The sequence below is a fragment of the Cololabis saira genome, chromosome 17, assembly GCF_033807715.1.
Source record: "Cololabis saira isolate AMF1-May2022 chromosome 17, fColSai1.1, whole genome shotgun sequence".
In the NCBI taxonomy this organism is placed as follows: domain Eukaryota; kingdom Metazoa; phylum Chordata; class Actinopteri; order Beloniformes; family Belonidae; genus Cololabis; species Cololabis saira.
In genome coordinates this window covers 18,780,418-18,795,941 of record NC_084603.1, presented here as the reverse complement: position 1 = coordinate 18,795,941, position 15,524 = coordinate 18,780,418, and the positions used below count along the sequence as shown (strand labels likewise).

The 15,524-nt window shown below is 36.4% G+C and overlaps 1 protein-coding gene across 1 annotated transcript in view; it reads right to left on the bottom strand.

Annotated features, from left to right (window-relative positions):
• Positions 1-12,582, bottom strand: part of marchf5 (membrane-associated ring finger (C3HC4) 5) — a 38,292-nt gene extending 25,710 nt beyond the window's left edge. The window contains exon 1 of the mRNA XM_061745552.1: positions 12,195-12,582. Within this exon, the coding sequence (XP_061601536.1) occupies positions 12,195-12,238 (44 nt within the window). The 5' untranslated portion in view covers positions 12,239-12,582. The remainder of the gene's footprint in view (positions 1-12,194) is intronic.
• Positions 12,583-15,524: the final 2,942 nt, after the last annotated feature.

Below are 15,524 nucleotides of genomic sequence, written 5' to 3'. Positions count from 1 at the left end.
TCACCACGTAACGTTTGCATGACCGTGCTCTATCACGTTCAGCATCAACACTTATCACTGGCACTGCAATACTAGGAAGGGGTACGGAAAATCTCTGATACCCTGGGTGATATCAGGTGGAGCGCTGCCCAGAGACGGACATAAAACACAAATGTCTCGGCGGGAGGAAAGATCTCAGTGCTGCTCCAGATCCACCGGTCTGTAACCCGAATACAAGAACACGGAAACGTTATCCCCGATGTGAAACCCTAATCTGCAGCCTGGCCCCGTTCAAACACACAACAGACCACCCCAGCAGATTAAGCTACACTACAGATGTACAACAATGTGTCCTAAATGACGAGAAATACAAGGCAATTTCAAATGGAAACTGGCTTTCAGTTAAACAAAATAAACATTACAATGTTCGACAGGGCTGAGGATGGATTCAAATGTCAAGAATTGATTCGATTACGATTCTTAAGATTCAGAATCGATTATCAAGATTTGATTCGATCCGATTTGATTCCGATATCAATTCGGGTTAGTGTTATTAAAACTGTTTTTTGAGCTGTTGCAAGAATTATATGACTACTTATGCAACATATTAATACTGCTATTATATTGAGACTCGACAGCAAGTATTGGCAGCTAATGATATGAAATCAGTTTTATTTTTTCCCCACATTCCGTTTTAATTTTTTTTTACCATTTTTGGGTTTTTTTTCGGGTTTTAAATTTTTGAGAATTTGGTTTTTAGCATTTTATGCAAATCTAACCCCAAGACAGTATATAAAGTAATGAAATATAGACAATTTATGCAATTATAACTGAAAACTTTAATGTTTTCATACCTTTAAACATATTTAAAGGCAAAAACATGGCAGTAGTTATTCTGGTGTCCAACAAAACTTTTTTGGGCATAAACAAAAAAATACCAAAAATTGTAATGTAATGATGAAAAAAATAATAAAAAATAAATAAAAATCGATCTTTAGACATACACATTGATTTTTAGGAATTAATATAAGAATCGATTTAGAATCAGAAAATCTATTTTTTCAACACAGGCCTAATGTTCGACAACAGAACCAAATTGTTCCAAATTCCAAATTGTAACACTCCATAATCGTTCATCAATAATTTGCTCAAACTCTGATTTATTGTCTCACCCTTCAAGGGAAGGGTACGATGCTGCTTTTGATTTTACCACTTACTTTGAAAAGCATTTACGCGTGATTCACAAGAATGAGCAGCAGGTAAACAATCCCATCACACAGGACCAATAGATGTCAACGCCAAACTGAAATTAATTTATTAACCTTTATTTTACCAGGAAAATCCCTTGAGACTGAATCTCTTTTACGAGGGAGACCTGGCCAAGAGGCTTAACTGGTGCAACAACAATAAAATCAATTTAACAACAACAACAACAACAACAGACAGTGCAAACAACATTACAATACCTTACATTAAAAATAGCAGGTCCACATTTCTGTTAGATTCTGTTTAAGAAGAACCTTGAATTCACCCAAGGAGATGAGTCCAGAAAGTTTAAGAGAGTTCTGAATGTGGTTCCAGGACCAGGGAGCAGCATAGGCGAAAGCTGCTTTGCCAAGTTCTGTATGAATCCTGGGGACTTTATACAGCTTCCGTGTGGAAGAGCGGGAGCTGTACACACTATGAGCTGGAGACAACAAGTTGGACAGATATGTGGGGAGTTTATTCAGAATGGCTTTGTAAATAAAAATAATCCAATGGTGTTGTCTCCTTAGGGTCAGTGAGGGCCAGGAGACCAGAGAATAGAGAACACAGTGATGTGTCCTAAACGCTGAGTTGGTAATAAAACGCAAAGCACTGTGATAAACTGTATCAAGGTAATGAAGTTTTGAGGAGGCAGCATGCATATAAATAATGTCCCCGTAATCCAGAGTGCTTAAAAAAGTTGCCTGAACCAGTTTTTTCTTGGCAACAATGTTAAAACAGGTTTTGTTTCTATAATAAAACCCCAGCAAAGCCCTCAGTTTCTTTACCAGATGAGACACATGTTCTGAAAATGACAGTTTGTCATCCAACCAGATACCTAGGTATTTATATGATGGTAATCTTTCAATAGTTTCTCCTGCTGTAGTTTGTATTCCAGGATGGATGATGTTGGTTGAACGGGTTCTGGTGAAAGTCATAAATTTGGTCTTTTTGGCGTTGAGGACCAACTTTAGTTCAGTCAGTGATGTCTGGAGCTGTTCAAAAGCAGACTGGAGATCATTGATGGCTTGGGAAAGAGAGGGGGCGATCGAATGAATAACTGTGTCATCTGCGTAAAGATGGATTTTTGCACTGTTCAGATTCCTCCCGATGTCATTAATAAAAACTGTAAATAGGACAGGAGCCAAAACAGAACCTTGAGGGACCCCATTGGAAATTGTGATAAAGTCTGACTGGTGCCCATCTGTAGCTACACATTGGGTCCTGTCAGTAAGATAATTCCTGAACCAGTGAACAGCTGGGTCAGAAAAGCCAATATCTTTGAGTTTTTTAAGCAGTAATCCATGGTTAACACGATCAAAAGCCTTGGTTAAATCAATAAACAGTACAGCACAGTGTTTCTTCTGGTCTAAAGCATTACAGGTGTCATTAAGCACAGACATCGTTGCAGTCATGGTGCTATGTCCTGCCCTAAACCAGACTGCGTTTCACACAGAATATTATTGTTTACCAAGTACTGTTTTATCTGAAAATGTACTTGAGATTCGAATATTTTAGCTAGAATTGGCAATTTTGAGATAGGACGATAGTTGTTGAGATCAGTTGGGTCCCCACCTTTAAAAAGTGGCACAACAAAAGCTGATTTCCATATTGTGGGGATGATATTCATTAAAGCCGCAAGCAGCGATGAACGGGCCCTCACGCGTGCAATTTTCACCAATAAAAGTCAAGGACTCAAAACTGAGTCCGATGACACCACCCACAAGTCTCTATGTCAAACCATTCAAAGGTTGTTGCAGAAAGTAGGAACTATCAAATATGGACCAAAATGAAGGTGGGGCGCGCTTTTTGGCGTCTAGCGTTGCCACGGTAACGCTTTTGACTGAGAAAAGTAATGCCCATCGTCGCAGGATGGAGACGCACATTTTGATGTATAACACACCTGGGTGCACGTGACGGTTCGGGCCGTATTAACGGCCGAAGGAATGGCATAAATTGCGCCAAAATGACACGATTAATTGAAAATGACCGACTTCCTGTTGGGTTTCGGCCATGGCTCCAAGAGACTTTTCTTTAAGTTGTGACATGATACAGGTGTGTAGCCATTTTCGTGCATGTACGTCAAACCGTATTGTGGGGCTTGAGGCACAAGGTTTTCTAGGGGGCGCTGTTGAGCCATTAGGCCACGCCCATTAATGCAAACCATTAACATCCAAAGAAGAGTCGGGTCTGCTGGTGACGTTTACGTGACTACAGAACTACAGCGTCGCCTCACGAGTCCGGCCCCGGTGTTTTTAAGCGGCGTGTAAGCCGCCTCACAAAGACTCCTTTCGCTCATCGATGGTCATGTGACCGTGGGAAAAACCGCCTAGTCTTCGGCATAAAGGAATTGGACAGAAGGTCCACAAAGATCCTAAACGAGGTTAAGACGTGGTGGGCCTTCTGCACGTCTGACTGGCTCTGCCTAATCTCAGACTAGTTTTGTCCCAGCCAGTGAGATAATGGCGTGTTTGTCATCTTGAGTCGGTGTAGGATCCAGTTACCAACAGTCCCAGATTAGAAGAACCTTTTCTCAGTCGTTCTCTGGTTAAACTGATTCTCCGTTGCCATGAATGCTCCCAGAAAGTTCTCATGATTACACCGTCCATGTCCTTATAATTTCCTGAAACCCGACATCACATCCAGCTTCTAAGATTGCCTGACTTTAATGCTAAGTATTATACTTGCATGTCATTTAGTTTAATATGCAGGTTCCTGGGTTGTTATTTTTTCTTCCAGAAATGTGTTTTACGTTGGCATTTATAAGACTGTTTACCAAACAAAGATTTTGCAGCCATGGCAGTCGGAAATGATGGGCTACTCTGTGTGTCGTTGGTGTTTCTACCTTTGTATTTTAACATGTTTACAGGAATCCAGGAAAAAAGAAAGTGTTTGTTTACACATTCATTGGCCCACAATTTCATAAAGTTAATATTATTATTAATACCCGTAGCTACATTTGTTTTGCAGTAAAAGGCTTCTCACACACAATAGCGACTTGTTTTCAGACGGAAAGCCTGAGGCCAGTGATGGTTTGTAGGTTAATAATCCAAAACTTTCAGAAAAGAAATGCACTACAGTCACATGACTCTCCTTCCATGCTTGAAGGTAGTCTTTGTCTTAAATATGACGGTTTTATTACCGTTTTATTACTATTATTGTAAAGACTTATAAACTCTGGGTTGGAGTAAACACTGTAAATTCAAAACAAATGCTGCTTCGCGCAACTTTTCTCTCTCCTTCTTGTAAATCTTCTATCCCGGTACTTTCTACCGTCTACAAATGCAGAAATGTTAATTCCTTCATTACATTTATGAAGTGATTAGTCTCCTCCTGGTCTTGGTTTCTCCGTGTTTATAAGAACTTCCTGGACTCAAAAGACAAGGATTCCTTGTGAACAGAGCATGAGCAGAAAACAAATTCCTGTTCAGTTTGATGGGGATATTCCGTTTGGCGTTTACGTGACCGAATATTCGGGTTTTAAAAGGAGTAACCCAGGGCAAATTCGGGTTATTCAAAAGGGGTTATTGGTGTTTACATGGCCGTGCAAATTCGGGTTATTGCCAATATTTGGGTTTTAAAGGGGTTATTGATGCTGGAAACGCAGTCATAGTTCCTGTGTGTTCATGTACTCATTTCAAATAAACGACTTCCATTCTTTATAAGGGCCAGCTCAAATAATAAAGTACTAACCTTATTGTATAACAGTTCTATAAGAGTCAACAGTGAAACACTAACAACAACTATCTGCACTGCAACTTTCATAATAAGTTTCATAATAATGACATCACCACCTACAAACCCTGCATTTATCAAGCTTTTCACAGAAGAAAAAAAAAAGAGTGAGTATGCAGGACAAAATAAAACAGACAAAGATGACAGAGAAAGAAAAAAAGTATAAAAAGAAGTGTGTGAAAGAGACGGTACAAGGTTTGTCTTGAATCAAACACGTCGCCCGCATGTATTTGTGAAACGCTGCATTGCAGAGGCAGAAAACTGCTCGTGGCAGGTCCAGATAAAAGCGGAGAACCTCGTGTTTGTCCCTGATAGAGACCAAGTACAAAACCGTCTCAAACGGGGGGACATGACATCAGAGCTGGGTAGTAACGAGATACATTTACTCCGTTACATTTACTTGAGTACGTTTTGGGAAATGTTGTACTTTTAGGAGTAGTTTTGAATCACTATACTTTTTACTTTTACTTGAGTAGATTTGTGAAGAAGAAACTGTTTCTCTTACTCCGCTACATTAGGCTACGTTGAGCTGTTACTTTTCTTTTATCCCTTTTATCCACGTACGCGTCAATCTCATGACATCACTGAGTGATTCTTTGGGAAAAATGTTTGTTTTTGCATGTTTTGTCACATTTACACAGACTCAAACACACACAGAGTTTCTATGAGTTCATGTTTGTTCTAGTTCTGCTGGTTAAAAAAGAAAAGTACAAAGGCTGGAAATTTTGTGCTACTTGTGCTTAATTTATTTTTTATTCTGTTATTATTTTATTTATTTTATTATTTATTAAAGTACTTGAATTTACTTTAAGATTATTTTAATTTAAGCTTTTTTATTAATTTTAATTTATTTTATTGATTTAATTTGCCTGAAGATGATTATTTTGTACTTTTGTCTGTTTGAATGGTTGTGTTACTCAGTACTTGAGTAGTTTTTTCATCAAGTACTTTTTTACCTTTACTCAAGTCATTATTTGGATGACTACTTTTTACTTCTACTTGAGTTATATTATTCTGAAGTAACAGTACTTTTACTTGAGTACAGATTTTGGCTACTCTACCCAGCTCTTGTGCTATCGGCTCCTCAAACACCGTCAGGGTTAACGCCTCGTCCACACGCCTGCACAGGCCAAAGCACATTTCACTGAGCTCGTATGCTGTGCCCTTATTTTTGCAACTGTACCGTGTGTTTCAAGGTCCAAAGTTCAATACTGGCCAGAATATGCAGGGATAAATAGCTCATAGTCGTCACAGCCGCACTTCCTGTCAGATGACGGTGAGGGTTTAAAAGGAAATGGCACACAAATGCGCCTACACCTAAAGCTGCTGCTTCTCCTCATCTCTACTCCCACTCTGGTCCTGATTGTCGTCATGGAAGGCACTAATCGTGACTGAATTTAATAATAGTCTAGATAAGTGTGAAAAAGGCTATTTATCACCGGTTCAGATTTAAAAAAAAAAAAAAACCTTCATTGATTCGTGGAAGAAAATAGTCATTGTCACACTGAATCTTAATAACTGAACTCTGTTCTTCACTTTTCTGTACTTCTACTAGGCCTGTGTTGAAAAAATAGATTTTCCGATTCTAAATCGATTCTCATATTAATTCCGAAAAATCTATTCCTATGTCTAAAAATCAAATTTTTTTTTCATCATTACATTACGACTTTTGGTATTTTTTGTTTATGCCCGAAAAAGGAATGTTTTGTTGGACATCAGAATAACTAGTGCCATGTTTTTGCCTTTAAATATTTTTAAAAGGTATGAAAACATTAAAGTTTTCAGTTATAATCGTCAATATTTCATTACTTTATATACTGTCTTGGAGTCACATTTGCATAAAATGCTAAAAACCAAATTCTCAAAAATTAAAAACCTGAAAATGGAAAAAATAAAAACGGAATGTGTTAAAAAATAAAAGTTTCAAAGAGATTCCTCCCTGGATGTGTTTGGTAATTCTGCTCCACAATGTTTCTGAAAGCAGTTCTATCAGCATTCTGGGAGCTGATTGGTCCTTACAGCATCATTAGCTGCAATACTTGCTGTTGAATCTCAATATAATACTAGTATTAATATGTTGCAGAACTACAGTCATATAATTCAGGCAACAGCTCAAAAAACTGTTTTAATAACACTAACCCAAATCGAATCAAATCTTGATAATCGATTCTGAATCCTACGAATCGGATCGATTCTTGACATTTGAATCGATCCCCGGCTCTAACCCTAACCCAGAGAAGCACACCTATAATGTAAAATAAACTTTTGTTTATGCCTTTGTAACCACATGTCGCTGGCCTAAAGGTGGTTAATATGCTTGTGTTGTTACGTGTGAAATGTTAAACGGCACCTGATAAGAAATGCAAGAAGGCGGCAGGCTGATAATATAATAATAATAATAATATTGTGATGTATAGAGATGGTCAGCCTATTTCAACTATCTTGCTTTGGGGCTTGAGGATGACAGGTTACTATGTTTATTAGATGTTTAAGTTCATCAAATCACTGAAGAAAATATTAATATGGCTTCAAAATAAATGCAATCAAGTATGTGCCAGACATTGGACAGCTAAAACATTTGAATATTGCTAAACAAGTCTGAGGAGAAAAAACATATCGTGTTTGCCATTTTAGCTTCACAAAATTTCCCCCCAACAAATACTCACAAGTTCATGGACAATGAGCGCACACTTGTTATAGAAATGATATCTGGCGTCTTTCGTAACAAGATAAGCAGTTCATTCAATGCCACAGTGGCTGGTAATTATGAACGTGACAATTTCAAGGGTTTCTCTGGATTAAATTGTCCCCTTGCATAAAAACCAACAGTTAAAGGGCCACATGTTTGAGCAATGCCACTGCCACTGCTTGGCTCTATTTATTAATTTGCACATTTGAAAATAAAAAAAGTGTCTCGCTGGAGCTTTTTCAAAAATGTTTTACCTTATTTTCTTCTTTTTTTCCCCCTTTTTTTATTTTTTCCTTTTTTTCTTCCTTTTTCCTTTCCTTTTTAATCTCGACATTTCGACTTTCTTCTCTACATTTCCACTTTTTCCTCGAAATTTTGACTTTTTTCTTGACATTTTGACTTTTTCCTCGAGATTGTACTTCAACATTAATCTCGACATTTCAACTTTTTTCTCAACATTTCGACTTTTTTCTTGACATTTCGCCTTTCGCCATTTGCCTTCATTCTAAGGCTTAAACAAGATTTTCATTTTTTGCGGCTCCAGACATATTTGTTTTTTGTGTTTTTGTCCAATATGGCTCTTTCAACATTTTGGGTTGCCGACCCCTGGACTAGAACCTACTCAGCCCGACTTGGTTTGGTTCTTTCCCACTAGGGGTCCAACGTGCCGAGTAGATACTTTTCTGTTTCTATTCTGTCGAGGTTTTAAGCTGCTGAGTCGGCTGTGACGTCATCCCACTCCAGGCCACCGATTGGTCGGGGGTTGGAGTCAGACGTCTGAGTCAGGATGTGAAATCAGAGAAAGAGACTCTGACGGAGATTCTTGTTCATTTTATTCCAGCAGCAACGGCAGCAGAAGTCTGTTTGGTGATCCAACTCTGAGGTGCAGATGTTCATAAACCTGGTGCTGAGGAGAGAATTAAAAAGATCTAGACGGAGATAAGGAACGACCAGATCTACCAGGAGCTCTGTCTCTTCATAGCTGCACACGGCTCCAGCTGACTTTTCAGCAGTGGCGAGACAAACTAACAAAATTCAAACGCGTCGCCGCTTGAAGCTTCTCTCACTCTCATTTTTAACTTGATATCAAACACAAGCCACAGACCCAGCAGCACATCTATCATCTCCTCCAGGTTCTACATCTTTAGTGTTGTTGTCTTCTTCCTTTAGATCACACAATCAAATACGTCACAGCAGCTTCTCCAACCTCGAGATGAGTAGGTACTAGTGGAAAAGAGCCAATAGAGTCTCAGAGTAATCAATCACTGTGCACTAATAATAATAATAAAAACCACAATCATATGCTGTAACAACGCACCTTTCAATAATCATGTCTACCTCAAACTGCTGCACCTTTCACGTTTTTTTTTTAAATTGTATATATGTTAATAAGAGCCATTTGTCTATTTACTGTACAGTGAGCGAAATAACCGGAGTCAAATTCCCTGTCTGGCATGTTCAAACTTGGCCAATAAACCTGATTATGATTATGATTCTGTAGCCAAAATCTCCAGAATCAGAGACAGTTTCTTCCCCCAAGCTGTTGCTCTGATGAATCTCATCACTCATAGAGTCTCAGAGTAATCAATCACTGTGCAATGATAATAATAAAAACCATAATCATATGCTGTAACAATGCACCTTTCAATAACCATGTTATTGAAACCTCATACTCCTGCACCTTTCACTTCATACACATTTTAACCAACACATTTCCATGACTTTCCCATGACTTGGCAGCTTCAGTTTTCATGACTATACATGACCCTCTAAAACATCAATGTATGAATGAAATATAGGAATAAAACTATGTAAAAAGTCACCACAGTGGAGGAGATCTAATGACAATTATGGTTTTATACAAAATAAACATGTGTTTAAACTAACACTGATATACCAGCACTATGGTGTAGTATATGTTGTATAGTAAATATAACTGTAATAACTGTAATTATAACCGATCTGCATGATGCCCAAGATGCTCGGCACGTCACGCGTGAGAACGTGCGAGACTTTTCTATACGAAATATTTATGGATCAATTTTAAATCTACCTTATAGGCTGTTATTACTAAATGTTATCATTAAACGAGAAAAATAAATTCCATGACTTTTCCAAAACTTTTGGGATGAACTTATGATTCCAAAACTTTTCCAGGCCTTGAAAAATTACATTTTCAAATTTCATTACTTTTCCAGGTTTTTTCAAAACGTATGAACCCTGTAATTAGAGCCATTTGTCTATTACTGTTTGTAATTTAAATCTGGGTTCAGTGAACGAAAACAAATTACTTGTCTGGCTTGTTCAAACTTGGCCAGTAAAGCTTATTCTATTATTTTATTCTATTATGAACGTGACAATTTCAAGGGTTTCACTGGATTAAGTTGTCCCCTTGCATAAAAATCAACAGTTAAAGGGCCACATGTTTGATCAATGTTCTACATGATATTCATTAATTTGCACATTTAAAAATTAAAAAGAAAAACATATTAGAACTACAAATAATATAAAGTTAAGGTGAGGTAAGGTCACTTTCTGCAGTATTAATCAATATTACACCCGCTGCTATTCGCTGTCCCTGAACATCACGGTTAAAAAGGGATTGGCTGGTATAAAAAGCAACATTAGGCCCAAGTTAGGAGCATTTCTGCAAAGAAATCCCACATTTCTGTTAGAGGGTGGTGTGACGTATTGCAGAAAAGAGCCATTCAATTCAATATTATATTTATGTTAGAGCTTACATCTTGTCTTAAACAAGTTAGTTTTGTAAAAATGATATATATTTATACAAATTAGTGTATAGTATGAAAAATAAATACAGATATAATATATATAATTTATGTTTAGTTGTGGAAAGGGGGTGGGATTAAATAAATGTATACTTCCTCCCAACTGTATTTGTTTTCTTGTCTTTTTTCTTGTTTTTTTTACATTTTGTTTTTTATTTATTATATTTTATTTATTATATATTATATTTATTTATATTGTTTTGTTTTCTTATTTACATTTATTTATTATTGATTACTATTGTTTTGTATTCACTACTGTTCCATGTTGGAGATAGAAATGTCAATTCAATTCAATATTATATTTATGATAGAGCTTACGTCTTGTATTATTATTACAAGTTATTTTTGTAAAAATTATATATATTTATAAATACAGATATAATAGATATAATTTATGTTTAGTTGTGGAAAGGGGATGGGATTAAATAAGTTTATACCTCCTCCCACCTGTATTTGTTTTCTTGTTTTTTTTTAACATTTTTTTAAATATATTTTTGTTTTGTTTTCTTATTTACATGTATTTATTATTGATTAATATTGTTTTGTATTCACTACTGTTCCATGTTTGAAATAAAATTTCAATTGAATTTAATTGAACGTTATTTTATTTATATTTTTGTTTTCTTCTTATATATATATATATATATATATATATATATATATTTTTTTTTTTTAATTGATTACTATTGTTTTGTATTCACTACTGTTCCAAGTTGGAAATAAAATTCCAATTAATTTCAATTGAATGTAATGTAATGTAAGTGAATGTAATGTAATGTAATGTAATTTAATTGATTGTAATATAATTGTAATGTAATCATTAGGGCTGGGGATCGATTCAAATGTCAAGAATCGATTCGATTCCGAATCGATTATCAAGATTTGATTTGATTCGATTCCAATATGGATTTGGGTTAGTGTTATTAAAACTGTTTTTTGAGCTGTTGCATGAATTATATGACTGTAGTTCTGCAACATATTAATACTATTATTATATTGAGATTCAACAGCAAGTATTGCAGCTAATGATGCTGTAAGGACCAATCAGCTCCCAGAATGCTGATAGAACTGAAACAGAAACACCGTGTAGAATTACCAAACAGATCCGGGGAGGAAACAGGAAATCGCAGGAAATAAAAAAATTATTTTTTCCCACATTCCGTTTTTATTTGTTCCATTTTCGGTCTATTTTGGTTTTTAATTTTTGAGCATTTGGTTTTTAGCATTTTATGCAAATGTAACCCCAAGACAGTATATAAAGTAATGAAATATAGACAATTTATGTAATTATAACCTAAAACTTTAATGTTTTCATACCTTTAAACATATTTAAATGCAAAAACATGGCACCAATTATTCTTGTGTCCAACAAAACATTCCTTTTTTCGGGATAAAGAAAAAAATAACCAAAAGTTGTAATGTAATGATGAAAAAAAAAACATAAATAAATAAAAGAAAAAAAGAAAAATAAATCGATCTTCAGACATATGAATCGATTTTTAGGAATTAATATGAGAATCAATTTAGAATTGGGAAATTGATTTTTTCAACACAGGCCTAGTAATCATTACATTACATTGAATGTATGTAATTGAACTGAATGTAACGTAATGTAATTGTAATGTAATGTAGTAATGTAACTGACTGTAACTGCAGCGGCAGCTCACACCATGGATGTGTTATATTATATATTATATTATATTATATTATATTATATTATATTATATTATATTATATTATATTATATTAACACTCACCTGTCCAGATTCTGCTGCGTGACAACTGCATTCTGTTCCGCCATGGTGTGGGATCAGTTAGAAGAACCGCAGTGTTCCTGGTGTAAAGTTTAACCCTGAGTTACAGTGAAACCATTAAAAGTCCGGTTTAATAACAGTTTAGTTTTTATAACAGTTCTGTGTTTCCACCGTGGCCTAGTTAGCTGGCCGGCTCCTGCCCGGGCCTGGGGGTTTAATAACCGCTTTATCAGCTCCAAACCACGCGGATATTCAGCTCGAGAAGACTCCGCTCAGGTTTAAATACTCTTTATCAGCGACTGGAGCTCTGCTGCGGGTTAATAAATCCCCTTTAAAGCGGTGATGGGCTCCTTCGGCGTGACCGTTTGACTCCATTGACTGGCGAAAGAGAAACAGCTGTACGTGCTGCGTCATGACGTCATCACAACAAGGCGCACGCCTCATGGGAAATGTAGTTCTTATAGAGCAAGGCAGGTTTATTAGTGTAGCACGGTTCAACGCAAGGTAATTCCAAGTGCTTTACATCAACTTTAAAAGCAGCATTACACAATTAAACAGTAAATAACAAATAAAATGAAATAAAATGATAAGAAAAGAGGTAAAATAATAAAAAGCCCAAGTTGTTAAAAAAGTACCCCTGAATCTTACATACATTCTTACTTATAACAAGACGAGTTTCAATAACTGTTCAATACAGTGATATAATACTCAATTATATGCATATATAAATATAGTCAAAATCAAAGCAAATCAAGGCAAACAAAAGAAAACAAAACAAACGCCCCAGAATTAAGTGGTGCTACTATGTATGTATGTAATAATAGAAGTAATTATAATGTATGGTATTGCATTATCATTACTTTACTATAATTTAAGGCAAAGCAAGGTAAGGCAAGTTTATTTGTATAGCACAATTCAACACAGGGTGATTCCAAGTGCTTTACATCAACTTTAAAAGCAGCAAGACACAATTAAAGAGTAAATAACAAATAAAATGAAATAAAATGATAAGAAAAGAAGTAAAATCATAAAAAGTACAAGTTGTTAAAAAGTAAGGGCAGTAGAGTGTAGCAGGTACATCTCATTCTTAAAATGGCAAGAATTACGTTTCTATAACGGTGAATTAAACCAATTTGACAATTCTATGCCACAATACCTGTTTCCAGGTCTTATTTCACACAACTGACGAGAATTACGTTTCTATACGGTCAAAACGTACAAGGAAATGTAGTTCTTAAGTTCTTTGTTCCAAATAAAAGAAACCCGCTATGACCTGAGGGGGGAAACTCATGTTTGAGATGACGACAGTAAGAATTAATATTAAAAAGAGATGGACATCAATTAAGGCTAGAGAAATATGGAATAGTTGTGACAACGACCTAAAAATGTGCAGTTCTATCTTCAAGTTTAAGAAAATGTTTAAAGGAAATATTGTAAATAAATATAAAACACTATAACTATAAAGTATATTATCAAAAACATTCTAGAATGTGAAAAGTCAATTTTATATTTTGTCATATTTATTTTTTTGTCTTCTTTATGCATTGTTTGTTTTCATGGATTAATGCTAATGTTTCAGATTTAAGCTGATCACAAGATAAAAAGGGTAGAAGCTTCGGCTTCAGCTACACCTTTTCGGCAAAAGGAATGTTTATTTTACTTTTTCATTTTTTGATTTGTAAAAATGGCTTAACTTGTACAAGGCTTAAGACCGAAATAAAGACTATTCATTCATTCATTCATTCATTCATTCATTCATTCATTCATTCATTCATTCATTCAAAGTGCTTTACATCAACATTAAAAGCAGCAAGACACAATTAAACAGTAAATAACAAATACAATGAATTAAAATGATAAGAAAAGAGGTCATATAATAAAAAACACAAGTTGGTAAAAAGCAAGGGCAGTAGAGTACAGCAGGTAAGTATTTAATTTAAAGGTATTGTGACATGAAAAACAAATTTTTCTGGATTTTTTGTGTTTTGTTGGGTGTCTTGACATCAATTACACCCAAAAAACAACGAACTTTTAACATTCAGTGTATTGTGTGCTTTCTGGGATTTTCCGCATAACTGTGCAAAAACGGCGCACCTGGTTTGGTGGCGGGCCGTGACGTCAGGGCCCGCTAAATCACCGCCCCCTCCACCCAGCTCCCTGCCTCCTCTCCTCTCCAGAGCACCATAAAGGCTGATTTATGGTTCCGCGTTACACCGACGCAGAGCCTACGGCGTAGGGTTACGCGGCGACGCGCACCGTACGCTGAACCCTACGGCGTAAGCTCTGCGTCGATTTAACGCGGAACCATAAATCAGGCTTAACACGGAGCGGTTTAGAGCCTCTTCTGTTCTAATCACCGGAGGAGAACTGCTAAGAAGACCCGCGGCCACTGACTGGACTTAAGATAAGGAGACACTGCTGCTTGCATGCCTTTATTTTTATGATTGTTTGCTGTGGACTGTCTGCTTCGCCGTGCTGCTTTTCCGTGCATGCTTCGCCTGTCGCTCCCCCGACGCCGCTGTGAGCGTATTGCTGGCGGGGAGCTGCGGTCCCGGTCCTCTGGTCCCGGTTGGACTTCATCCCGGGCTGTAGTCGCCCTGTCTGGGCTGTGTGTCGGTGTTTGTGATTCGGTGTGCGCGCGTGTGTGCGGAGACGCCGGCAGAAGTGTGTAGCGGTTGGTTGGAGGAGGTTTGGAGGAGGAGCGGGGCAATGATTGACAGGAACGGGGAAAAAGGAAGCGTTTTTCACGGGGCAAAAAAACACTGTAATAAAAAGCCAGGAATAGAGTACTAGAGTGAAGTTTTTCTTGTTACACTCTTTTAGACACATTTGAGGGATGTTGGCCAAGACTTTTAATAGTGTTAAAAGCATGTTAAAAATGATGTCACAATACCTTTAAGGCAAGGCAAGTTTATTTGTACAGCACAATTCAACGCAAGGTAATTCAAAGTGCTTTACATTAAAAGCAGCAAGGCACAATTAAACAGTAAATAAGACATAAAATGAAATAAAATGATAAGAAGAGAGGTAAAATAATAAAAAGCACATAAAACTATACACTTGTATCTTAATAGTGTAATGCTTGAAGGTAGTCTTTGTCTTAAATATGACGGTTTTATAACCGTTTTATGACTATTATTTTAAAGACTTATAAACTCTGGGTTGGAGTAAACACTGTAAATACACATCAAGTTAAAAGCTGGTTTAGGTCAGTTTGACCTGTTAGAGAAAAACACATTAGATCTGTCATTTAGCTTGAGCATTCATTACAAGATTAAGAATCAGAATGATTTCAGTTTCTTACAAAACAACCAGCTGCAGGAAAAAAGCTCA